The following is a 27,413-nucleotide window of genomic DNA, read 5'->3' as shown; positions in this document are numbered from 1 at the left end:
TATTTATGACTTTTTATTAATGGGCCACCTTAGAACGAGCTGTTTATAATAATATATTAATAAAAAATATCTGCAATCGTTCGAATACTTTCGTGAGCTCATGCGGGCGTAGAGGTTTCAAAAAGGAAATAAGAAAATTTGAAAAGCCGTTGTTGACGAGACTGCGAATTATCGCGGGACATTTGTCGCTTGACAGTGACGTAGTCGCCGTAGAGTCAATGAAATTCGGTGGCAGATGAAAGGGCCTTGATCGAACGTTGAATTAATGGAATTGTCGCGCGAGAGCTGAACCATAGAATCGATTTCCTTTCCCCTATCTCGCATTCTACGAAACGACGACGCGATTTTGAATTACGCGCTACGGGACCAGGCAAGCTGTTCTCCTTCGTCACGTTTACGAACATGTCGATCGATTAGCGAACACCTCGGGGCCGCCGAGACGATTCGACACCGTATGTCGTCCCTACGTGATTTGCATCCTCCTCGATAAGCGCTAAACAAGCGACGATAACATTTGATCGCCGTTGCGACTTGGACAGTTAATGACGGACTGTGTACCGTGACAAGAGCCGGTTAACAAGCAACGGAGGCGGTTCATTCAGGATGGTGATTGGATCAAGGATCGGTTCGATTGGAGAGTCGATGCCGTCAAGAAGGATGGATACACGCCGTTCCGATGAATTGATGAGTTTCAGGGATCGAGGCACTTGAATACGCAGGAAATGTGTTGGTAATTGTGAGGCGTAGAGAATTTATGGAACGGTTTTATTCGTGTTACGGGGAATTTCGTGTGTTGCAATTTGTGAACATTGCTGCGATGCTATTGCATTGGAGAATTCTTTCAATGTGGAACAATCGGAGTAATTATTTATTATTAATACCAAGTATTATAAAATTACGATTGTAATAGTCTTTATAATTACGTCTTGTAAGTGATCTTAAACAATTTCAATTTGGACCATCTTCTACGATATTCAAACTACATATTTTCAATACCAATGACCTCGATGATCACATATAAGCTGAATCGTCAGGAACAATATATCTATGACACGTATTGTACGTTCAAATAATTTCCATCACCAATATTCCACTTTTAACGTCTTTCGTGTGATTTCTAACTGACTGTGACCTGCAATTACGAGACCTTAATGATCCCCGATGACCTTCCGCGATTTTCCTTAAACTCTATAATTTATATTTTAATTTTCAACTTTAATTCATCGAAAATTTCCTCCAATGTCCTTCGAATATATTTAAATAACTACACGTTAATTTTTCACGAAAATTCTTATCACGTTCTTATCAAAGATGAAACAAAAGAAAAAGCAGCTCACAGACGAAGACAAATTCCTGAGTGTCTTATCTAGACCCCTGTCAGACACACACAGGGAAAAGCACGTCGATGTTTGAAAGCATGGGACCTTATATAAACTCAGTTAAAGCCCATTTACACCATCACGGTTCCCCATGGGCTGAGAAAACAGCGTACGTCGAGCGAATTTCGATGAGACTATACCGCGTAGGAACGAAATGGATGATCGACGCCGACTTCTAGATTTCTTAAACGCATTCCGCTTGTTCGCGGAAACGAATGCACGAAGGGACACCGAGAATTATTCATGAAGGAACATTCTGCCCATCCCTGATCTACACCCTTGGGGAGCGGCGAGTCTCGGTGATTCGTGGGAGACCTGTTTCGTATGCGGTGCCCTACACCCTTTTCCAGAGACATTTGTGTATCTCTGATATTCAACGAACGACAATTTCTCTCCGAGTAGCTGGGAAATTCGCGAAACGGCACCAGCCATCTCGTCGGAACTTTATGCCGGACGATAGCGAATGAGCTATTCTGCGAATTGCTAACTTACGATTAGGCTGGGAAAGTGTTCATACAACTAACGACAGTCGGATTTAGTTTTATGTACTTAAGTGGTGTTTGAGTCGCAGCATTTTTACTGCTTTGTTAAATTTAGTCGAGTGCGATGATCGTATGTTTGGTGCTGAGAGACTTGGGAATTTAGTTTTTGAATTTTTGAATTATTTGAATTATTTAATTAATTGTTTTGTCGTTTCTTATCACTGTAGGAACAGTAAGTGGTTAGTATATCACAGTCAGGGTTGATCTATGATTAAAACTGCAAGACATACGAGGCAAGATTTAGATCACACAAATTCGTTGATCAATTTTTGGCTCAAATTACGGTAAGTCAGTTTATGCAAAAGATCCGTTCAAGAGATACCTTTCCTTCTCCTTTCGAACATTTCACACCCTCTTAAACAGAGAAATTCCGCGTCCATCCCTGAACAGTAAAACACTCCACTTTACGTCTAATCGATTTTATGTATTACGTTCGATCAAACACCGCATCCACATCCATTCGAAAGTCTCAATGGGATGGATAAATTCTGAATAAATCATGTCACTGTCAAGGACTCGAGAAATGCTTCTATACCAGCGGTGTAAGTTCCTTTACGCCTTCAGGATCGTATCTACGGGATTAGCTGATACGCGTATGGAAAAGACATCAGGGATAACCCCCTTGGGGAAACAAGGTTAACAGGAAGAGGGAAATCGCGAGGGAGAATCTCGCTGCAGGCAGTAGATCGGACAACGTGGATTATGGCCGAAAGAAGAGCCTTTATGAAGAGACCTGGGAAGTCCAGAGGGATCCAGCAGTTCATGATCTCTGTTATCATGCTGTGCTCCCTTTGGTTTAACCCCTTAACCCTCAATTGGTACCGTTGGGTCACGAACCAACTATACTGCAGAAACCATAATGTTTTGGATTAAATTATTTCATTTGGGAATATTTGATTTTAATTTATTGTACTTTATTTCTTGTGCTTCGAGTGGTGAAGAGCATTAACATTCCTAGTTTAACATATTGAATGGAAATTATTTTGAAATTAAACAACCCAGTTTAACTATGATTCAACAATATTATTAGTCGTGGATTAACTCTCAATGTTGTACTGTTGCGATACTAATATTTTTCCATTTGCTGGAAAATTAAATTAAATATACAGAAATGTTGCGAATTCGTTTCAAGTCTCATACGATGTAAGGGCTTAAGTGGTATTGTTTCGATTCTTTCGAGCACTCTTTCTTGTTTGCGTTTCTGCTTCCTACAGCGACTGTGAAATCATTAATTGAAATCCTTGGCTTCGTTAACATGTTTAATTCGGTTTGGGTTAGGTTTCATGCGAATGTTTCTCTTTTTTTTTTTTATTTTATTTTGTTGTAGAACATGTTCGCGTAGTTGTCGAGGTTTCGCTGTCGACGAAGAAAAATCGTGTTGCAGTTGAAAGGATTTTTACGAAAGAGAATTCGTCAATGCTCGTTTCCAACGATTTATTGCGTTGCGAGTGGCAAACGAGAAGAAACTTTTTACAGAGAGAATCTGCAAATTTTTGGCAACGTGTTTTCGGCAGTTGAAAATAGTTGCTGCACGCTCAAAGTAAACATTGACGATTCGACCATCGATAATTCGCGATTTTTATCGGTGGAAAAGCCGGTGGTATCTTTGTCGGATCGTTCAAACGTTCCTCGCGGTACAGAAAAAAATACCTTTCAAAAATATATATCCGAAACACACGTGTGAATGAAACTTTTCTATCTTTTATTGCTTTAGAGATATCCTGTATATAGCGTTGTGAAGGAACTAGAAAAAAGGAGTGGCAATATATTTCAATATATTTTATCTCGCGGTTATATATTTCTTCTTAAAATCTAATTTTAATTGCTCCAGATTTTCGCTTAAGATGTGTCTGATAAAACATAGAAGTGAAAAAAAGAAATAATAATTTCGTCACAAATATGAAAATCAGGATTCTGTTAAAATACCAAGGACCAAGACAATAATATCATCTTACTAGCAATTTTTATTCTAAACAAAATGAAACTTTATATGCATCAGTTTAATATTCCATCATACGAAACCAGGTGCACCATAGAAAAAAATTCCAGACGCACCTGTCTTTCAGCATCATTCCACGATATTTTTCCCCGGTGTGAACACAAATGGAAGGAAAACAACTAGTCGAGCGATGACTTCCTGTTCCTGCTCGAACACGTCGGATAATTACACCATCGGACTTGGTACGCGCCGGTGAATGGTCAGGGTTGAAGCCACCCTCTTGTTCCGGAATGTGATCGTAGCGAGACCTTATTATCCCGTTCAGCCCCTTTCACTTGTTCGAGCCTATGTAGGGGGCTGGTTTTCGAGGGTGTGCCACGGGGGTTGAATACCTACGTTCGTGACTGAATGAAAGTCGTCGAAAGGAGGATCGAACGTCTTCGTAGAATTCCCCAGGGGTTAAGATTTCGAAGAGGGATCCAGGTGTTTCCGCTTCCTTTTCTGGATTTAATGGTGGCCCTTGCTGAGCCGGTGGTCCCGTAAGTGAGAAAAATTGGCAGGACATTGAGATCCCTTTTGTCATTCGATTTCTTCGATTGAATTCTTTTGGCGAATAGCGTTCTACTTTACTCTTTGATTGGCAGTTTATCGATAGATTATTTTGGTAATTCTTTTCTGCAGTTAATATATTGGAGAGATTTCGAAGTTTGGAGGAGAAGAAGAAGTATTCTTTAAAGTTTTAAGTTTTTAAGACCGGCTAGGTAACTCGAGCGTTTATTGAACCATGAAAAGTTTGGTTTTACAGAGTTCGCCAATCTTTTATTTCTTCCTGGAAATATGTGAACGTTGAGACAATAATGGTCTTAGAAGTATAAATGTGGAAAAATATGAATATTCATGTCCCTAGATCAGCATTTTACCGAATTTAAGTCAATCTTTTTTACATTATTACATTATATCACGTCAATCTATCAAATTTATGGAACTTGTTTATTTTTATTTTCCTGGTTTATGCAACACTACCGTTTATAGCAGTAATTCTTGAATTATTTTCAGCATTATGCACGTATAAAATATATTAAAACGCTCCAAGTTTCATAAAATACATATTCTCTCTTATTTGTCATCTACTGTACAGTAGTACGACCTCTTCCACAGTCAGACAGAAACCCAGCGTGATTTCTTTTCGCGACTCTCGCGCAAATTCCGGTCCAATCAAGGTTTCTTGGCTCCGCTAAACGTCTCAATTAGAAAGTCAAGTTTGCAGAAACGCGTGGTCGCGAACCCGCCTCAGGGGCGTGACAACAACCGTCATAACTCGGACTAACGCTAATTTAAGGGCGATATTTCAATTCTCAGATGACACAGACAAATTACTTCTCCGTAGAAGCTGGTTACATGGAAATTAAGTTGTACGCAAGTAGCGCTCTCGTAAATGCGAACGAATTTGCGTCTCTCTGTTTCCGGTTTCTCTCTTCTGCGTCTTTCTTCAACTCTATCCAGCCAGTTGCGCGTCGTCTTTTTCGCTTTATCATGAGTTAACTGCGAGAAGCGAGGTACAGTCATTGGCCAACAATATTCGCGAAAATTAACGTTGTCGTAGCTTCCTCCTCAGCTTTTTCTATGGGACATTTCGCAACAAACTAAGATACTAACCGACACGCGAACGAGTTAGCCGTGGAATTTTATTTTTTCCAGTAACCAAAGTATCTCTGCCCGCTTCACACGAAAAGTATTCGAATTTCAGACGATCAGGCGAGCGAGCTTCCTGTATAACATTCGCTCGACGATATTTGGCCACTCGACTTCCTTCTACTTGCTTTTCTTCGGAATTTTGTTGCGGAAGACTTTGTTGACTTTATGGGGTGGAACAATCGTGACGTTTGATTTATTGGTTTATATATGATAGGGAGAGATTACAGTATGTGTTTGGGTGTGATTTAGTGCTTGAATGATTAATCCTCTACGTGAAACTTTGATCATGCGATGATTATAAATAAACTACTAAAAATATTCCTATGAATATAATTCAACGAAAATGAAAAGAAGATCGTTTGACCTACTGCAGGTTATAGAAAATACTATACTCTGGATATTTTATACGTTTTTGTATATTACGTGCATATCGTCGAGGTTCTTATACGGTTTAATTGAAGAAAAATGGCCGAACAGTGCGAGTGTCCGTGGAACTGTTTAATGAATTTTAATCGCGAACAATGTTCGTTCATGTGAACGGCCGAGTTAAATGGCACGAAATTAAATCGAACCCACTAAACAGAATTTTTTACGACGCACTTAAAAAGCGACGAAAAAACTGTAAGCGGGCGAAAGTTAAAGTTCAAACGTAACAGTCGGTTTTTTTGATCTTCCGCCCTTTTTCGCATTTTAACCGTTCTTTGCGTGCACAAAGAGCGCAGAAAATTTAAGCCGAAAAGCTTTTTCAGTCGACCGCTGGTTTTTATTTCGTTCCGCGGTCCATCGTAAAACTGAATTTTCGACGCGAATCGCGCGCTCTCTTTGTTTTCGATGTAATTGATAAATAGAAGTAATAAAATATCGTTGAAAAATGACGTTGTTCGATGAAATAATAGAAACACGCACGCATTGCCTCTCGAGTGGGATAGGTCCGGGACAAAGGCGCCTCGAAATGGAAGTCACGTATCGATCGAATCTTCTTCCTAAATAAGCGAACGTCGAAGGAAGAAACTTCAAAATATCCCTATTCCAGCAAGTCGAAACTTTTATTTGGTAGGAAGAAGTGCGAGAGTACGAATCCGATTGAAACGAACCGTTTTTAGAAAAACATGGAATTGTATCAACGCGGTCAATAGATTCTGCCGAGTCAAATTTTGCTTATTTGCTAAAACTATTTGCCAAACATTACGCCAGTTATTAGTTCTTAAATATTAGATCGAATCGAAAAACAGCGAAATGTAACAAAAATTGTTTCTTCTTATAAATAAATAAAATTCTAACTATAACAAGATTAATAAAATATCAATAAAATAGCACTGTGTACTTGCTCTTTAAATAGAAAATCATATCTCGCTTCCTCGCCTTAAATCAGCAGCTTGCGAATAAAAAAGCTTTCCTTTACTCGCTGTAAGTTCCATTTACCGTTTCCGCTCACCTCGCTTCATCCTCAATCGGTTCAAATCCTGCAACTCGCGTTATACGCTACAGAATCATGAGCCTGCACTCACGGATATCTCATCCAAGTGTGAAACCACTTAAGCGGACGATTCCTTAATTATTTTGACCGGCTGAGCCGCTCTCGTAGACCGGCGTTATTGTTTGACTTTCTAATTAGCCGCGCAACTTTGCCCAAGAAGCGCGATCCAACAAAACCCCGTGGAATTTTCTGGACTGGCTAACTTTTCCATCCCTACACTCGTTCTGTTTCAAGGATTTAGGCGGCCAAAACCGAGGAAAGTTAGTCCGGGCTGCGTTGCCAGTAATTTTCAAGTGGTACCCATCCTGAATCGGTGTTTGTCCCGGGACGTTTTTCTCACGGGATTTCGAGGTAAAAGTTAAATTTCACGCGCGCCTGTGAAGTGCTCCTCTGCCCTCTGTCCTATAAATGCGAGGAACAGACCACACAATTTACAGCATTTCCCACTGAGCATTCTGATATCTACACCTCATGGTCGTGGATAATATATGGAACGATTTGGGTATTTTATGGCCCGGTTTGCTGGGAACATCCGTGTGCTCCGGGTTTGAAGCGTCGTTTCATTTTTCGATCAGCGATGTTTTTTGACTGGTGCATGATTCCAGAGATTAGGTAGGGAAGAAAGTAAGTTTTCGGGTATACTGGACGACTCTTGCATTCGGTGGCAATTAAGTTGCCTGTGAGAATGTGTATCAAGTTGCTTAATACGGACAACGACGTTTTTACTCACTGGACAACCGTTGCTTTACGCAACTTAATGCGTATTAAAAAATATTCTTAAATGTAGCTTGGAATTTTATTTGATGATAAATGGAAAACTTATGGAAGCGTAAGTTACGTTTTTCTTGAAAAATTAATCTCGTATCATGGATTTCTTCTTTACGATATCGTGGACAGTTTCCTCGAGCATTCGATTAAACTTGTAACGTTATCAAACGCGGGATAATTACGAGAGTATGAATTCTATATTTAAATATTCTTTGAAATATTTAGCAGCTACAACAGATTTCTGGTTTTCAGATCCACAGAAATTAGAATTTGTATGAATATCCGTGGTCTGCCAATTATATAAATCCATTGATCTTAAATTCAAGCCAATGAGGTCTATACAATTCCCAGAACACTTTTTCAATCGCAACCTTTCCACCGCCAAGCCATCAGCGCGAAGCTGAAGGAACAAAGAAAGCTGCTAACAGCCAAGAAACGACTTCTCTTCAAGGAGAAGGAAGACGAAGAAGACGAAGAAAGAGGAGGAGAAAAAGAGGAAACGCAGCGACGGTAGTATGTTTGGGGCGCTTACGACTCGACGTTTCACGGGGCGAAATTACGTATTCCCGCGAAACTTGCCTTTCCACGGAAACTTCGGTCCGGGGCTATTCGAGATCTTGATGGACAGTCGTAAACCTTTCCACCTCGTGGAAATAATGACCGCTCGTTCGTTTCTTGGCACGCGTCTCTGCAGGACGTTTCGCAATGCTGCAAACCACGCTTCCCTCCAGTTTGAAGAAGAATGGCTGCTGGAAAAATTTAGATAAAAGCCAACGGAACTTGCCCTTCCACTGGTCCACAGGAATCTGTCAGACGGTTTATTCGACAAGCGACGTTCCAGTTACGCGAAACTGTCATCCATAAATATCAGGATGCCCGCAGAAAGTGAGATTACTCTCACACGAATAATTGGGACATTATTAATAGGAAAATCGTAAAATTTATAAAATCAAAACAAAATTAGAAAAACACTGGAGCGTTGGTTTGAAATTCACGCGAAGATGGCTGGAGGTTAAACGAACGAAATCACGAGATGTTCTAAAGATTTTTAATGCGAGTGTACGTACGAAGTTTCATAAGCTAACGATAAAAAATTGTAGAAGGTAGTCGGCCGGAATTTGAACTTTGATCGTAAATATTTGACATTGGAGGAATAGGGGTGTCTTAACGACGCCAATCGACCTTGCGAATGAAGCTTAAGGCTGACCCTAGAAATAAATTTTAAAGAGAAGTGGGAGGAAAGGGGGCTGGAAGGAGGAATTTAGGGTAGTGAATTTTTACGTTGAACTGCTCGGTGTTAGAACCGAGGATTATTTTCTTGATCCCAGCTTGTGACGAAGCCGTTGTTTCTGGGGCAATGTTGGATATTAAATTATATGTCCTTTCTAGGATATAGCGAAGTTTGTTACATGAAATGTAAGAAAACGATTCAGCTTTTAGAATGATCCCCAACTCCTGAGTATTCTTGTCACAAAGTTATTTTTCTTACGACCATGTAATTTTTTTGTAAGCAATCCAATTTTCACTTATCCTTTTAGACGATAAGATATTTGAGATGGAAAGAGTTAGTGCGACACCCCGTATATATAGTACATTATTTTCCAATTATTACAATTTTCTGAAAGATTGTAGAAATATTATAGTTAATCCTATTCCATTTTAGTGGATTAAAGAGATAGAACTTTAAAGGGATAGAAGGTCGTCTTGTCTGTCGAATGTTACCAGAGAGTCGGACTTCTCGTCACATTTTCATCATTTGTTGCAAGGGCATCGATTGAAAATTTTGCTATGTTAATTAATCCTACGTTTTTAATTTTCTGTATATCAAATTTCCAGACTAAAAATGTATTTTTCCATCCACTTTAGAAAGCTGTTTAGAAAGTTGTTCGTCGCAATATCCGCGACTCGATTCAATCCAGATCCCTTGCATTTGTAACTAACTATTTTGTATGGAGATATTCCGTTCCGCAATCTTTGCAATGTGCATTTTTCTTTTCTTTCGAATTTCCGATAACTGCATAAAAACCCAGTGATAACAGGACGATAATGGTAGTAGTAAAGCAGCAGAGGGACAGAATACTATCAACTGACCAGAGGACAGGAGAAAGAGAGGATAACATTCGTGGAGAGCTTTGAACCAGAGGCCACAGCATCGTCAGCCGCCAAACGAATTCGAACTGGAATCCTCTTGAGGCCACGGCGGATCGTTTCGTGGAAAAGGTCACTGACTGACTGATATTCCAGGTCCATGGAGGCTTAAGGACGGGCTTTATGAATTTCTCGTGCTTCTCCCATCGCCTTGATCCCCTTTACATGCTTGCCTTTCGATTCTCGCGAGTTCTCTACTCGATTCCTCTTCGCTGCAAATGGGCTTTGAGGTCGATCAACGTTAGATACTGAAGGGAAAAGGGAACGTCCTCCGCCTGCAGCGGATGAAGAGAGTCTCTGCAAGTGGTTGCACGAGGACGACGACGACGACGACTCGGTGGTCCGCGAACGCCCGCGGTGCAGATTATACGACGAGGAAGCGGATAACAGTTTCTAATCTCGTTGCTTCTTTGAACCGTCCCAGCAATTTCTTCGTGCAACCCACCGCTGTCTTCGGGGAACAAGCCAAGACCCACATTCTGCCCTCGTACTTTCATTCCTGTGTACGAACACGGAATTTATCGATCGAACGAGATTGTAACTTCGAAAAGTCTTCTTCTCTTCGTACTTCGATTTAAGGGAGCAAGAGCAGTTTCCGTGGATTAGATAGCGTGAGAACTGCGAGTAGAGAAATTGAGGATTCGAAGGTTTAACAGGTTTACAAGTACTCCGTTGTTATCTGTATGTGGATAGGAGTAGTATAAGTCAGACGTTATATTCAATTCAAAATGTTGCAATTCTGCTTTGTGAAATTATCGTGATTTTTCGTATCTCTTCCTTTTTAAACTTTCTTCTTTTCGTTATTGTATATTATGTTTTTTTACGTGGTCTCTATGCGATGAATTTTAACTATTTAGCGACAATAAAAAGCTTACAGTCGTAGTTCTCAGACTCATTGGACTGTCACTCTGTTGCTCGAGTACATCCTTTTTATTCATTGGCCGTTTCTTGCAACATTATAAGAAATCGAAGGATTCCGAGAGAAAAGTTTGAAGAATATTCTGACAAAGAAATTAGAGCGGAGATCACAAGCACCAGAATTGCCTTCAAATTGGCATTAAAGGGTAGTTTCGATAAATATCAAGCGGCTATCCGAAAACGACGCCGTACGGGCTACGCCGCAACAATTTACAGTACAAAGCTTTCGTGCTACCGGGTCATTCATCAACTGCCATGAAACTTAAAAATTTCATAAAGTACTTTTTACAGTCTTTCAACGAGACTCTTCGACTTGTAAACTCTCCTTCTACTTGTAAACCACTCGACAATCGCTATAAAACTAAAAACGCATTCAACAATAAATAAAATAATCTTAAACATAATAAAATGCATTATTACAAAAAAGGGAAACTCTTTAACTTGACGAAGTAAAAGTAGAACCGTGAAATGGCTACTCTTTGCGATGGCGTAATAAATTTTAAAGAGGCCAAGTGTTAGCAGATTTTTCTTCCTGTTAAAAAAGAAAAAAAAATTACGAAATATACGGTTGGAACAATTTGTTTCGTAAATCACGGGAAACGAATAAGAAACGAAGATGCAGATGTTGAGGGTAATATTAGAGGAAGAAGTAGGACGGAATTTCGAAGAGAAGAGCCAGCGATGTGCTCGAAAATAATTGTTCCACCGGCGGGCGGATCATTTTAAAGGATTTTTCGCTCGTAAAATGCCTGTGCTATGGAGGCTCGAATAGCTGACGGTATGGCGGAACAAAGGACAACGCGAAGCGCAAGGCACCCGATGAAATTCCGCTTTCCTCGTTGATTGTTGGTCGTCTTGGTCGCTAGATTAGGAGCTTGTTTCCCTCGTGACTCACGTATACGTTGAAATACAGCGCATTCCAAAGAGTATGCAACTATCTCATCTTCGTGTCGACGTCAACGAGAAATACGAATCTGAAAAATTTCTGTAAATCTATTTCGTTTGTACGTTACTGTACGTCTGTTTCAACATCCAACTTTAAAACATCTTCATCCAAGTTTTATCTTAAGGTTTATTCCGAAGTATCGTTCAGACAAATTGAATTATTTGAATTTAAGCAGCTTTCAGTTGAAGTTGAGTTGAAGTTGAAGTGAGTGTTCGAAAGCACGTAGTTACGTATACGTATGAAATATTAATCACAATAAACAGGAAGAAAAGACGGCTATTATCTGAACATAATTTGACCAAACTGTAAATTCCTATAACTATCGAGTATTTAGAAAAATAGATTTCTACATCTTCCGATATTATACTCCGTTCATCTGCAAACTTTCATACTTTCATTCCCTCGAGAAAGACATCTTCCGTGAAATGAAAAATTTCCATCTTAAATTTTACAGAATTATTCTATCCTACTTTTAACAGAACCAAGAATCTAATAGAATTTAATCGACCAGGTAAATGAAGATCGTTCCATCGGACTATAGAATTTATTCTTCGTAAACGAAGGTTGCCATTAGCGTTCTTCGAACAGTACCAACGCATGATAGGAGTAGAGACGAATTCGGAATTATCTGCCTTGCGCATTCCTAGAGAACGCCTGCCGGTTCTACACGCGTAACGTAACTGCAAGTTGGATTCGTGACGTTTTGGAGGTGTATTAATTACGCGATTTCCTTTCTGGGGATCGTCACCGAGACAGGGTGCGCGTAACCGCGAGTAAATTTCGCGAGACGCCCAGACAATTAAGCTGTCTTGCCTCGTGAGACAGTTCAGGCACCCTTCCGTCGCGAAATTCAGTCGAGGACAAGTCGTGCCAAGACGTTCCACGAAGAACGCTCTACAAAGGGAGAAAACCGTGTGACGTACATTCCATGATGAAGACGATATCTCGAAACAATTGAGGATTTTACTGAATCTTTGTGGCTGAATCGTACAAAGATAACTAACGACGCTGCTAGTTAATTCCAGTGGCGTTCGTGGATTTGCTGAATATTTTATAGTTTCTAATTTGCAGAGCGGTTTAATTTTAAAGATACTTCAATGACAAGCTATTTATATAGACAAAACAACCATTGATTTAAAGGTTTATAATAAACGACTAGCGATCTATTTCTGTAATTAATGGAAATCAGAAATACGATTAAATTTTCACAAGAGAATCGAAATTTCTGCTGAAAATTCTAATTACATACCGAACGATAATGTTTTATTTAAGCTTCCTGAATATTTAAGTAATCAAACTCATCTATTGCCACTTTACGTTTTCATCGTTTCTTCGGAAATATTTTGAAATATTTCCAAGAGTGCACTTAAACCGTCAAACGTTAAAAGTTGTACAAACTTGGCCATGCTGTTCGCTAATGTTGAATCGAGACAGGCGTTCCTTCCAGCCATTCTGCTGCTTGCTACCGGATACTAATCGCATCAGCGCTTCGAGAAGCAAACGATATTAGGTGATACAGGGAGACGACGTTCTCCGGAATACTGGAGAATAGGAAGTCGAGGTTGATTGCCAGGACGAGCGAACGAAGAAGGATTTCACGAACGAATGGCGCGGCATCGGACGTAATTGAGCATGGCGATAATTATTACGGTCCTCAGCCTCGTTGAGTGGATTCGATCAATTTCCACCTCCATCCGCCAAGAACTAATGAATCTTCTTGTACTCTGTTTCCACGGATAACCGTCTTATAACGCGAAATGTTACGAAGTGTTACAGGAAATCGTGTTATATCAGAGCAAATATCATTATTTTATGAACAATATACATATTTCGTATACATAATACACGGTGAATGACAGAAACATTCGTACTTTCATAATTATTGATTCTATTATCGTATTCGACGATTTGTCTAAATTCCTTCTAAATATTATAACGAGCTGCTATTTCTCGATAAATGATATGTTAATCGAAATATTAATTATATACCGCTGTATATTGCTATTGATAAACCACAGAGTGTATACTATTAAAGAATATCAATCATCTGAATTTAATGATCACGAGGGTACAAATATTCGCGTGACTCGTTATACGTAATACAACTCTGATGCTATTAACCGGTAATCTAACAATTTTCAATTTCATCGAGAACAGATAGTTTTCCGGTGTTAGATTTTGAATTAACCGGACAACCAGGTGAAAAGGACGAAGGGAAAACGCGGATAACCAGAGGGTAGCGCGAGACTTTTTCAACGGTTCGAGCTGATTGCTCGGCTCGTTCGGGATAATTAGGTGAAAACCACGGAGGGCATTTAACCAGCCCGTTGGCCTCGGAATTAGTTTAAAATACGGCCTCTAATTGGCAAGGGCCGCCCTTGATCTGCTCGACGTTTCGCCCGTAATTTGTTTCGATCCCTGATTAACCCGTCGGTGGATCTGTTTCTGGTTTCTGATTTAATCGAGCGCGGTGCTTAAAATCGAACGCTCGATTCGTTTTGCTTGATGGAGTTAGAAGAGGATTGTATCAAAAAAAAAAAAAAAAAAAAAGAAAGAGAGAGAAAACAAAAGAAAATATATGTACGCTAGGATAGTGTATCGAATACGTTTGATGGATATTTCGATATTTTATTTCCACTACAGCGCTCTTCTTTTTTTTTTCAACCATACTTCGTGCAATCTTCGTTTATGACCCCGGTCGATCCACGAAGAGATTTCTCTTTGTTATTTTCTAGCGAATTTGGGAAATGGGATTATCTTTCGTGATGGATGCTTGTTCGGTTCGGGATCATAACAAAACTAATTTAATTTTCATCCAATTTCTTAATCCTATTCTCTATTGGTAAACATACTTCGAGAAAGTCTACATGAATAAAGTAAAATAATGTAATGTAAAAAAAATGTATAATTTAATCTCCAATATCGTTCATCAAATTTCGCTTATTTTGTATTAATCTCACTTTCGATAAAAATTTTATCACTTTTTTAATTGTACTCGTTAGATATTATTTGAAAAAATTTACTTGAATAATATTCCTCCACAACTTGGCAAGAATCCAATCCTTGACAAATAAAAAGAGAAAAATCACGTAATATTTCCACGCCTACTGCAATTTATAATTTCCCTGTACACGGTGGTCGTGATCACACGAGCCGGAAAAAGCAAAAAAGAACAAAAAAATTCAAAAATGCATGCATATTTTCATAGGCCTGGAAGAGCAGCCACGTCGGAAACCAAGCCGGCAGATACATATTTATTTCGAACGGAAATCCGCGAAGTCCAGCCGCTGTCGCTCGTACGTCATGTCTCGGGATGCAGGAACAAGCGTCACGACGAGCACTACGAAACGTAGTATATTTATGATGTTACGTTCTGTGCCGTGTGTACACTGACTTGACACGACTATTACGACTATCATTAATGTCTTTTGATCCGATTCGAGTGAAATAAAATCTAAATTTATTGTCCAAATTACGTAAAAATTGCGGTCACGTGTTTCGGATAATTGGTAAAACCGTCTATGTTTTAAGGGGTGTGTTGATGTTTTCAAAAAATATAATAAGCATTTAGAGATTAGAGAAACTAAAGATTAGGAAGATTGAAAATTAATCCCTTTACTACTTTGCATTTGCAATTTCAATTATGGCCGTCACAATTCGGAGAAAATGCTACATGTATTTAATATTTAAACAATATTTTCTTGTCCATGAAAACTCAATTAAAATATATAGGAAATCAATTAAAATATCAGTACTACGTGTTAGTGACGTGTATTCATCCCCAAGAACTGCGCTTTTTTTCTTCATACTTGGATTTTTATGCAGATTTATATCATTGAGAATGTAATCAAAAAAGTAAAATCTTGGTAGAAAATTCGTTTGCTTAACAAGCATCATAGAAGGCGCTATACTTACAAAAGTGCGCAGTTTATTAACGAACACGATTTCACAACATTCGAAACAAAAGATCCTGCAACCGATCCTGGACATTGCGTTTCATTCTCACTTTAGATCTCGGCTCACAAACGCCACTGTTCATTTCTGTTTTCCAACGAGCTTCGGGGCGCATAGGGTGTATATCAAGGACAGCACGAAGAACAAAAATTGAAGCGTTGTCGTGAGACGAGGGATGAAGCGGCGGCGTGCGTACGGTAAAAAAAGGGGAAGGGGAAAATGTACGAAAGAGATGGTCGATCAGCGTTTTCACCCCCTGGCGACGGGCCGTGGAACGTTTACCCTGTGTCCGCTCTCGTGTCGATGTCACGGGTAACGAGTGTCGCGGCGCAGACTGCATTAATACAGGGAGAGGGATGCTAAAAAATAACGACGAAACGACAGGAGGGGAAATAGAGGGGGCTGAACTAGAGTGGAGATGCACGAAGGGGTGGACCCGATCGATATCACCTGATACATTGTTTTCGGATAAGAAACAGGATAGCTTCGAGCATATCGATGAAATAGTGCGTGCACCACTGTCTATGACGCGTTTGATATATTGGAGGATATGCGGCTGTTTAAACAAGAGGAATGCATAAATGATAAATCCCCCGCCAGTTTTTGTCTTACGTTCTGTTCCACGTGTTTTATCGAATGGTTTATGCACGAGAAGGGCGGTCTCGAGGTAGTCCGTGTCACACGGATTGAATTTCTTTTTCTTTATTGCATACGATACTACTGACACATCCTTGGAATCTGCACTGATAAAATGATTAATAACTACGTTTGATGAAACCAATGTTTATGGAATGGTACGGGTAATCGGTGTAATGGATGAATTGTTGTACGTGGCAGCGCTGGGCGAACGTCGCGCGTGATGGATAGAGTTGTCTGGCTACGATCGAAATCATTCTACTGGAGCTCTGCGCGACGCTCGGGCCATGATACTCTTTGCTTATTTGCCTCGCTTTTACGATCGCGAAGAGTTGTAAATCGAGCTGTGCACGTAACCAGTGACTAGTTTATGGGAAAGACAATTTTTTTATTGACGATATAAATATTACTTTTCTCATGTATATGGTGTTAAAGAAATAAAAGACTATAATTTTGAAAAATTTGACCATCGAGGTGATCAAAAAATGTTGTGAAAGTGAAAAATTAATATCTTTTAAAGTAAAATGTAATTTTACATTTGCAAGTGTTTGATAGTTAAATATTAAATGTAAATGCTACAATCAGTCTAAAAAGACCTACTATAGAATATTGTATCCGAATTGAAGATTGCCATTAGTACGAATGAAATATCGTAGCAAGGTATGACACATTATTTGCTCTCTCATAAGGGTATTTAATGTATCTTCCTTTCATTCGAATACAACATTCACCGATATAAATTATGTACGTGACATGTGTATGCGATCAAATTATCTTGTTGTACAATGTGTAGTGTAGATAGAGTTTCTATTCATGGTTGTAATTTAGCCGCATTATTTATTGTGAACGAGTAAATTAAGCTTGTTAAATATTCCTGCGAGTAGATACAAAATTACATTTTACACCAAAATTATTGATTTGGGGACCTGTGGTGATTAAACATTACTGATGGATGAAAGAGCTTTTCGGGTAACACATCATTCAAGTCAAGTTTCTATAAATAATCTACGTTCCCTTGAATAATAAATATCTGAATATATAAGAACACAGGAAAAAGATAAAAATGTTAACATATAAAATAATTACGATGTTTCTACTGGTGTCTTATGAACCGTTTCATCAAAATTTTAATATACAAATTATTTATCATGTTTCGCCATTACACGTAATATAAACTTGCCTGACCATAGATGTATTCTACTTGGCATCTCTATGTCTATGCTCAATGCTTTTAAACATACGCTCCCGAGAAACACACGATTTCAATAAAAATCTGAAAAAATATTAAGGCGAGAAAAACAAATGCTCCCTCGACCAAAAACCTTTCCAACCGCAATATCAGCAAACACGACCTTTCGGTGGTTATATGCGTAGTGGGTCTTCGACGAGAGAGGTCGAATTGCTTGGTCAAACACAGGCGTGCCCTGTCCAGTCGACAATCTCCGAAAACAAAATTTCCCTAGCCAGTCTATAACGCGGCTGAATGTTGTCCGGCGAGTGGATAGCGCTTGGCCGGCACGGTTGCTCGCGTCGGCCTCGATTATCGATTATGAAATTGCACCGGATAAAGCAAACGAGAGGCTGGCCCTGGCTCTTTCTCTCCCTCTACCTCCGCGCGAGGGGTGGTTCTCGCGCGCGTGTTAGTCGGACGTGTACAGGTGCGCCGGTTGGCTTTCCGATTATCGGATGACAGGCAGACGACAGTGTGCAACGCACACACGAAACACACACGAGGTGAACGTGTCTCTCTCATGCCATCCGACTTACACATCCCTTTGTCACGCCATCCGTTCGCGTTACACCACCGATCCGTCCCGCTCGAACACACCATTCTACACGTGCATACATACACAGAGACCACGCAACTTCCCATGCTCCCTGTCATACTCTCTGCCCCCGTCACTTTATCCACCTATGACGCTTCATCCAGCTCTACGCAGGGGTGGCTCTGTATCGTTAGCCCTATCCGTCTCTATTTGCTATTTTGGCAGAGTCTCGGCGTTCTTTTAATGTTATGTAATTTTCTGTACTTTAGGGGCGGCGAGAATATTAGGAACAGAGATCTCGCGAGATTGTTTATCGCGAGTGATTTCGTTATATTTTAGTATTCTTTCGCGTCTTTTGGATTGAATTTAGAGAATTACGTTCTTTGTTACTTGCTAGAATCATTGAGTCGTAAGCGTTAGTGATGCATAGAAGGATCGAGTGTTTGAGACTGCGGCGTGAAAGAAAAGCGTATGACCAGCTAATGTTTTAGGGTAATTCAATTGGATGAGTGTAATTTAGGAAATTGCGTAGTTACAATACATAGCGAAGTATAGTTGAATATTTACATAGGTTGAGATTAGGGTGTGAAAGAAAAGTTCATTGTAGTCCGAGACTTCTAACATAGACGATCGAATATCTCCTGGGAATATTTAGGTATATTTATATTAATAAGTATACATTAGATATGTATTTCGTTTTAATACGTTTTCTAATAAAAAAAAAAAAAAATTGCTAAATAATCCATCTACGGTATTCGTGTAGCGAACTGGTCGTGTTCATGGTAATTTCTTGATGTCATGAAGGCTTGGCTAGCCATCATGTTGCATTAGCCGATCGTTATTGCACGATTATCCAAGAATCTGGTGAACTGGTTCTGGCTCAAGGCCTCTGTTAACTCGGTTCGTATTAAGGGCTTTCATGGCGTTAAATTCACCCCTTGCTGCACCTTCTCTGTAATTTCTTTCCGAACCACCGCGAGCGATTGATAGAGGTCGACTTTTAGGGGGTGGTTTCTTTTATTTTTAGTTTCTTCCAATAGAAATTGCCTTTATCCAGAGTTTTTGGATTCGGAAGCTCTGTTTGTATAAAAAAAAGACCCGATTCTATCAATAATAAATTCTGTTACGCCCATTAGGTTATTTCCGATCAAAACTCGTTTCTCTTCTTAAAAAATTTCTTATCGGAGGAAATATAATTTAATTCTTGTTAGTATGATAACTACCTATATAGTATCAGTATATATATGTACCGATTTCTCGTTTCAATTTTATTCTAACGATAAATTCAATTTTATAGCTTGTGATAAGATTGATCGCGTCAGCTATCATATAATGCGTAATAATAACGTGCTTTCATATAACGTATTATTGCTCCACGTAATTACATCCACAACTAATTCTCAAAATGACCAGATAAATAAATATAAAAATTAAAGTACAACCTTGCTGTCATTTAAAGTTGCCGCTAGTACGAAGAAGTTTAAATAATGGCAAGACAACACGCGAACAGGCTGCAGAACATCTTAAACGCGAATTAAATCGAGTTAAGATCAAGGATCTTTAAGCACGCGGCTACTTAGCGTGCCATTTTGTCTCGATTAACTAGAACGAGTTTAACCAGGCTCGTTAACAGCAAAATTCCCTACTTTTCTTATTCTCTTGATACAGACTGTACCCTGTTTGTCGTAATCCTCGATAATAGTCACATAATGTACTGGCAAACGATAAATACGTGCGCGAGTGTCTTTAATTATCACAGAGAATGGAAAGGTAAAAAAGAAAAAAAAAAAAAAAAGAAAAAAGAAAATAATGGAGATCACCATCAGAGAGATAACGAAGTCTATTAGGATACGAACAATATCTTTTTCTACTGAAACATGGGGGAAAAATTCCCTCGTTTCTCGTGCGAAACGCTAACGAGATAAAGTTTTCCCAACCGCGACGAAGCGTCTGTGATCCTTTACTCGGATGGAAAACAAGCGTATCTCACTCGGCATATCAATGAATTTTGCTAGTAAAAACTTCGACCACGATAACTAGGGGAAACTGTCTATCGGAAAATATCGTTTGGTCTCAATGGAGTTACTCCATATTGCCCTTGTTTCCCTGATATTTACTCGTTAATCAAAAAGTATCGATGTTATAGGAGTTCCGATTGCACGCAAAACTGAAATATGTTTCAAATGGCTAAGAATCATAGCGGTGTAAATCAATCTATCGCTAGCTTTTATAAAACAGACATTTTTCTACATTTATTATCGCAAAGAGTCGATTATATCTTGTACCATGACAGAGACTAAAGTTAGAACTCGATCAATTTCGAAATTGTTGAAAGTTGAACTAGTCGAGTGAATTTAAACTCTCAATATCTTTACGTACACCGCTGTGATCTCCAATCTACCAGATTTTCAGATGTTTGAGACGAAAGATTCGTCGTACTCACTTGATTCGATTGGAGACGAGTAGTTCAGCTATGTTCTTGCCTAGCATGGAATATAGCGTTTCTACGAAGACCAAAACTTTTGGATCCGTTCTCAAACGAGCCTCGCTACGATGATCCGGCGCCGAGGGCAATCTCGTTGCGCCTCTCAACGTCGAACACCTGATTGCCGGCTCTGGTCTAGTATCTCGTCGAATCAGACTGAAACAAGATAGAAAATTTTCAGTTACAATCGATCAATGTAAGATCTTTCGTGGCTAGACATGTTCAAAATAATGGATATTAATTTATTCGTTGTTAAAAATCAATATAGTACAAAGTATAAGGGTATAGTATTCTTTTGGGGGTTAATAACTTAGTTTGCCTGCAATATCTGGAGCATCAACATACAAGGTGTAATAGAACGCGACCCATTTCGGGGTTAATCAATCATCAAAAATAATGAAAAAAGTTTGTATAAACATCTGTTCCATCTGTCTTCGTTTACGAGATATAACGAAATTTCTGTTCTGATTTTGCGGAAGAAGTTCAGAGTGACCACCTTGCATTTCAATGCAAACCTGATGTTTCCCGAATTTGTTGAAAAGACTTAGGTCCGAACCTTAGTATTTCAACATTTTCAATAGGTGACAGATGGAACATGTGTTTATAGGAATCTTTTTCATTGTTTTTAAATTCTACAATCAGCTCCTGAACTACTCCTACGCGTTCTGTTACACACTGTGTATACTAAGTTCGACGAAATCCTTCGTAACATTACAATAATATATAAATTTATAAAATAAAAAGTACGTCAAAATATAATATAATACGCGTTTCTTATAAATTTATCTCAAGAATGGAGCCCAGTTTTTTTTTTTTTTTTCAAAATTCCACTATATTTAGCACGAACGCCTCGTTATCGAGCGTTCCGCTCGAGGAACGAGCCATTTTTTCTTCGCGTAACGAGGATAAAGAAGACCAGTGGACGAGATAATGTCGTCGTGTTAGTTGTGTCGCACAAAAGCGGCCGGATTGCTCCACTTGGCATGAATCGCGCGGCATTTTTACGATTACCGATAATCCGTCTGTGTCTCAAAGAGGCCGACAGAGAAGATTCGTTTCGTGGAGAACGATGAAAGAATTCCTTCATCGGGATCGATCGTTACCGAAGCCTGAGTAACTGGAAGCTTTTGAGAAATGCGCCCTTTTCAGCCTTTCGTCTTCAAAGTACTCCTTTTCACCCTTAATCCAGATTTCATCAATCGCATAGATGGAACCATCCGTTTCTGATATGCTTTAAAAGATCATCGGGATCGCCAGATCTTTTTAGATTTTAGTATGTAAATCAGTTCATAATGTTTGAATCTCTTTGAGGGATTAAACTCCCGTCGAGTTGGAAAATTCGTTGAAAACGTAAAGGAAAATAGGAAAGACGAGACTGAATCGAAAAATAGTTTACGGCATATAGTAAAAGAAAATTGGATTCATTCAGCGACGAAGAAATTAAAACTATAAAGGATTTTTATCATCGAGGGGCGAAATATCTATTGGATTTTATAGACAATTAATTTATTGCAACACACTTAATTCCGTGTAATTAAGATTGGTATTAAAAGGTTCATCACTATAACGGTATATATCGATCAAACAGTACCACGAGATTTAATCCTTTATCCGATATTCTATCATCATCCTCAAATGAGATTAACGTTGATAAATGGATTAAATTCTACTTAACTATGATCAGGATTTTATTTGATTACGAAGACCAAAATTACAGTTGATTGTAGCTTCCCACTTTAATCGAAAATCTAGAAATTAATAGGTACTTGTCCTCGATATATTACTCGGTATCAACAGTGCGCTAATACAATTTAACAGCGACTAGTAGATAAAACAAAATTTAAAGTACTCTAAAATATGGCTGCATAAATTCCAAGTCTCGAGGTGCTACAGAAATTTAGTTAAGAATATGAATTGCTGATATCTATGCAAATTCGTATCTTCGCGAAACACAACTAAAGAAGCGGAACCTAAATAGACTCAACTTCTCGATATTATAACAACAACTTTGTTTTAAATAGCTTATATTTACCTATAACACGCACTCTTTATCTACCATTGTTCCAATGTCCCATAAATATATAAACTTTTGCATCCGAATTACAAATCTTCCATCGATTTGAAGCACTCAATTCCGCCGGAAGTTTCTGCTTATCCACGATACAACATCCCATACGCCAGAATTATCGCGGAAACATGTTGTTCGACTCTGGTCAGCCGTTCAGCCAGCGAGGATACACCGTTTTTACATTAATGTCGGTCGTCGACGATGAAATGAAACGAACGAACGTAACAAATTTTCCGTGCCCAGTCTCGCGACACGAAACACTTTAAATCGCGACGAACGAGTCGAGAACGGAAAACTCTCCTCTCCTCTCTCTCTTTCGCTCTCTGTGTTTGTGCGACGCTGTTTCGAGCTTAACGGTGAAACACAGCACGCCTATTTCCGTTCGCAATTTGCCCGACAAAACTCGTCTTGATGTACGTGACCGGTGGCGTAATATCGCGCTGTTTGCCTCGTAATGCCGGAGGTCCGGTTTATCGATCACTCTCGACTCGACTGTGACTTTGTGGCGAAAGGGTCGATGGTCAATGGTTTATCGGGCGAAGTCTCGCGCCCGACGACGTGCTAATTCCACCCCGCATAATGCATCGTGCCCTTGCACCCTATAGTTGCGTGAATTAACATCGGTTAATAGGTGAGGAGATTCTAAGATGCGAAGGTTCTTGTTTAACCCATCGGCAGTGTAGCTCGAGAGACACTTGGTTCAGATATCATATACAGAGATTTAAAAATCATAGCAGCGTACTTAGACATTTTGAGAATTGTAATTAATTTTGTGTAGCAATAAACGGAGAATATTATTTTATAGAAAAAGTAGATGATCGATTTTTACACTAGTACGATTCTTGGTTCTCTACTTAATAGAAGAAACGAGGGAGCAACGTAATAAATGTTATAGAACAAATGCAAAAGCCGACGATTGTTTCCTTTCATCCTTATGGGCTAATTCTACTATCTCTCCATTTTACCTGTTCGTCACATGTAGCAAGAGGAGGTCGTTCTATACAAATACGTATTATAAGTTTCATACCTTAAATTTCATCATAAGTGATACAACTATTAATGTTTCTTTAAAAGGTAGGAAGTATATCTATTTTTGCCCATTTTTATTATACATCTGAGGTGTATATTATTATACGTGTTGGTTTATTATTAGACGAGTGGTAAAATTGTAATAATCTGTGTATATTAAAGTCACTTTAAATACAAGTACGCAGATAGTGTATGCCGGTCGTAATCGTCGTTCGCTCAATACTACTGTTCAACTCTACGCTCGCTATTCGACTGTATGACTCGCTATAATGATTCGTCCTAGAGAGCACGTTCGTCTATTTGTATCGACCGGTGGTATTGCAGAAAGTTCAAATGCAACTGCGGTTAACGATTCAAAATAACGTTGGCACTCCAAGGCACAACGATATGAGTCTCTCCCGATTCGAATCTTCCGCTGACTCATGTGTCGCTACACATATGATAGCAGGAAGCCAAGAAATCTTGACTCAAATACTTGGATTACTTTCAATTTTTAGAATAAAAAGAAATGATATTTGGCAAGAATTACGTGTTGCAATGCAATAATTTATACACTCCGATTACTTAAAAATTTCAAAATAAAAAAGAATCGAGTCTTCGACGCCTCGGATTCCGCGTCATTAGGCGGAAACGCGAGAATCGTGCGGACTTCCGAGCGGTCCAGAATGGAATCGAATCGCCACCGGCGAAATCTACATCCATAATCGCCGGTATGAAATTCAAATCGAATCTTTTGTGCGGTACGGCACTCGGCCCCGCAGCCCCGCGAACTTTCCGCACAAGTTTTCCCTTGAAAGGAGAAACGCCGTGGAAAGTATGCGGCGTACACTTCGCGGCCAGCATTCAGGGCGTCGTGAACTTCGAATATTTGAAATACTTGAGGCACTTTTTGCCCGGGAAATTATAGAACGCCCTTCTATGCGACGTCGCTCGATACACGCTTCTATCAGAGGCCACTACTATCATGTAAAAATACGAGTATTAATCCTACGTTGAAGTTCTACCGATAATAGTCTCTTTCCATAGCTTTTGAAACGTATAATGTGAAATATATTGGTACGAAAATTTGTTTCATTTATGGAACATTGATTTTTTTTTAATATATAGAATTTATCTTTTCATCTATGAAACAATACTTCATCTTCAATCAGACGTCTTAAGACTGGAATCTGGATGATGGAACTTGACCTAACGAAATGTGTTTTAGTAAGATTTCCGCATGGTATAAAAAATACACTTATAAATTATTTGATATTAACTTTAACGTCGTAACTAAAATTCGGAATCTTGGAGTTATTATCGGCAATACGCTAATAATTAATAACACGCACACATTATAAACATTGTAACCATTTCATCCCGAATTCTTGGATTCTTGAAACGCAGCTGCACTGACAGAGGCTCGAGAACTGTAATCCTACGATATAAATCACTCTTCCTTCTTCGTATGAAATACGGCTCATTAATCTGGCAATCTTGTTTAGTCAAACATTGCAGCAAACTTGGAAGAATGCAGCATTACTTTCTACGATATCTGTCTTACAAAACTGGTCAACCGTTAAAAATAGAAGACCACGGCTATAAACCAATGATAACTGAATTTAACTTTTAGCCACTCGTTATCAGAAGATCTGTCGCAGATGCAATTTTTCTATACAAACTTTTTAACGATTACGTAAACTGCATTGAGCTCTTAAGTTTTGTCAACTTCCATACACCACCGTGTTTTATCAAAATTTCTTTGTGTGAACACTGTCACTTCCCGATTCGAACACATCAACACCATAAATAGAATACGCGATTAAGCGATAACATTTACAATTCGGTAGATTTTTAGTTCTCTACTATCCAAGGATTTAGGACTTCAACGCATAAAGTACTGGATACGCGTCTATATCTGTTTCTTTGTATACCTTTTTACGTTAAAGAGATTTTTCCGTTTATTCGAATAAATTAAATTCAATGAAAAGTATTCTACTTCATAAAATTTGGTTTTGAAGTATTTCGTTTCAGTTTGCATTTGGCATAAAGTCGTGGGCGATGCTTATACAAAATAAATTAACATTAAGTATCTTTTAACGCCATTTCGCTGTTTTAATAGGCATTGAAAAGATTAAATAATTTTTTCTAACGTTTGAATAGTTTAGAACGTTCCGTACGATTGTTTCCGAAACTTGTATAACATCACACTTAGTTGCACATCTGCTACACGTTTTACTAGCGCGTCCTTTAATCTTCCTGGTAAGCGTTCTATGTTAAATGCAGAATTACATGAAACTAGACAACTACTACTGTAACATTACACTTGCACCGCGTGTTTCTATGAATAGGTAGAATTACCAAGAAGGTAGCTGAAGTACTCATACAATCCTCACTAATTTTATCTCAAACAAGCCCTCCAATCCACTAATATTCGAAACTTCGAACGTAAACGTTGGACATCCGTTAAAATCGTCAGTTAAATAATTTATCATCATGTTCTAAAGATTTCAAGCCACAAATGAATACCTTTGCTTTCTGCCCGATTGAATTACCACCGAGTATTAATTACTGCTGAAATATTTTCTCCAACTAACTCTATTCTTCATTAATCCAAACGAAAATTAGTCTCAAATATACAAGAGAAAAGTAGTTCGTCAAACATCAGCAGCGCGACTTAAACTCTATGAAAGAAGAGCGGATCGCCTGTAAACTTCGATAATTACAACACTGTACGATAGACATCCATAATTCATAATTTCTACACTTTGACACTTTTATCATTCGCTAATTCGCTAATAAAATTCACCAATATCATAAATTGAACTTCAGTCGCTAACTTAATTCCTCGCATTTATATCCACGCAAGAATTAAACACAGACGCAAAAGTATACCACAATCAAAGTGTATCAAAAGCGATGTACGCACAGGAGAATCAATAAGAGAATCCATAAACCCCATGGCGCCACGAGTTTGATAGACGGCAGCGATGCGACTTAAACTCGATTAAAGAGGAGCAGGTAAACCGTAAAAGCTCGAGACTCAGCTTCATATCCGGAAAGATCCATGCGCATGGTTCACGTGTAAGCTTTCGAATAGGCCACTAATCTGGTTCGAGAGATACGGAACCTCATCCTATCGTGCATCACAGTGTGGCTGTACCTGGCGAGTAAGCCTATTAGCGTTGCAGGCTTATTAGTGGATGCCATCTGACCCAAATTCCACGTTTCCATCGGCTGGACCTGGTGGATATACTTAATACGAATTTACGATAATCGTATCGCGATCAAGCGGTAGACAAACGCGGGAAATTCGAATTCTCAAAGTATCTTCGAGATAGTTTGAACGGAGAAGAATCGTTAAAGCGTATTGGTTGACGCGTTATGATACGAATATTCGTTAAATGGGACACGCGCTCGCTTTTCTGCCGGCGTTCCACCATGGCGGAAGCTCTTTATTATCGTCGATGATCGATCGCTCCTGCTTTCTACCCGTAATTGATATTACCTTGATATTACCTCGAGTCGAACCGTTTGCTTTCTCCCTTTCGCTGTTCGCTGCCTCCAGCTATTCCTCTCCGCGTGCAATTTTTAACGAAGAATTATTTTAAAGAGAGGAAGGACCGAGGTATTCGATAACTAACTGTGTTTGGGTATTTCCATGAACGAACTAGCAGGTATTTT

At 39.0% G+C, this 27,413-nt stretch overlaps 1 protein-coding gene across 2 annotated transcripts in view; it reads right to left on the bottom strand.

Moving 5' to 3' along the window:
• The window catches only part of sfl (N-deacetylase and N-sulfotransferase sfl), a 370,355-nt gene that overhangs the window by 34,167 nt on the left and 308,775 nt on the right, over positions 1 to 27,413 (bottom strand). For both annotated transcript variants that reach the window (XM_069111773.1, XM_069111772.1), the window contains one exon: positions 20,612 to 20,809. In XM_069111773.1, coding sequence (XP_068967874.1) covers positions 20,612 to 20,809 — 198 coding nt within the window. The remainder of the gene's footprint in view (positions 1 to 20,611; positions 20,810 to 27,413) is intronic.

This window comes from Bombus flavifrons, chromosome 4, assembly GCF_040668555.2.
Source record: "Bombus flavifrons isolate JBK064 chromosome 4, iyBomFlav1_principal, whole genome shotgun sequence".
Lineage (NCBI taxonomy): Eukaryota > Metazoa > Arthropoda > Insecta > Hymenoptera > Apidae > Bombus > Bombus flavifrons.
This window is presented reverse-complemented; position numbering and strand designations above follow the sequence as displayed.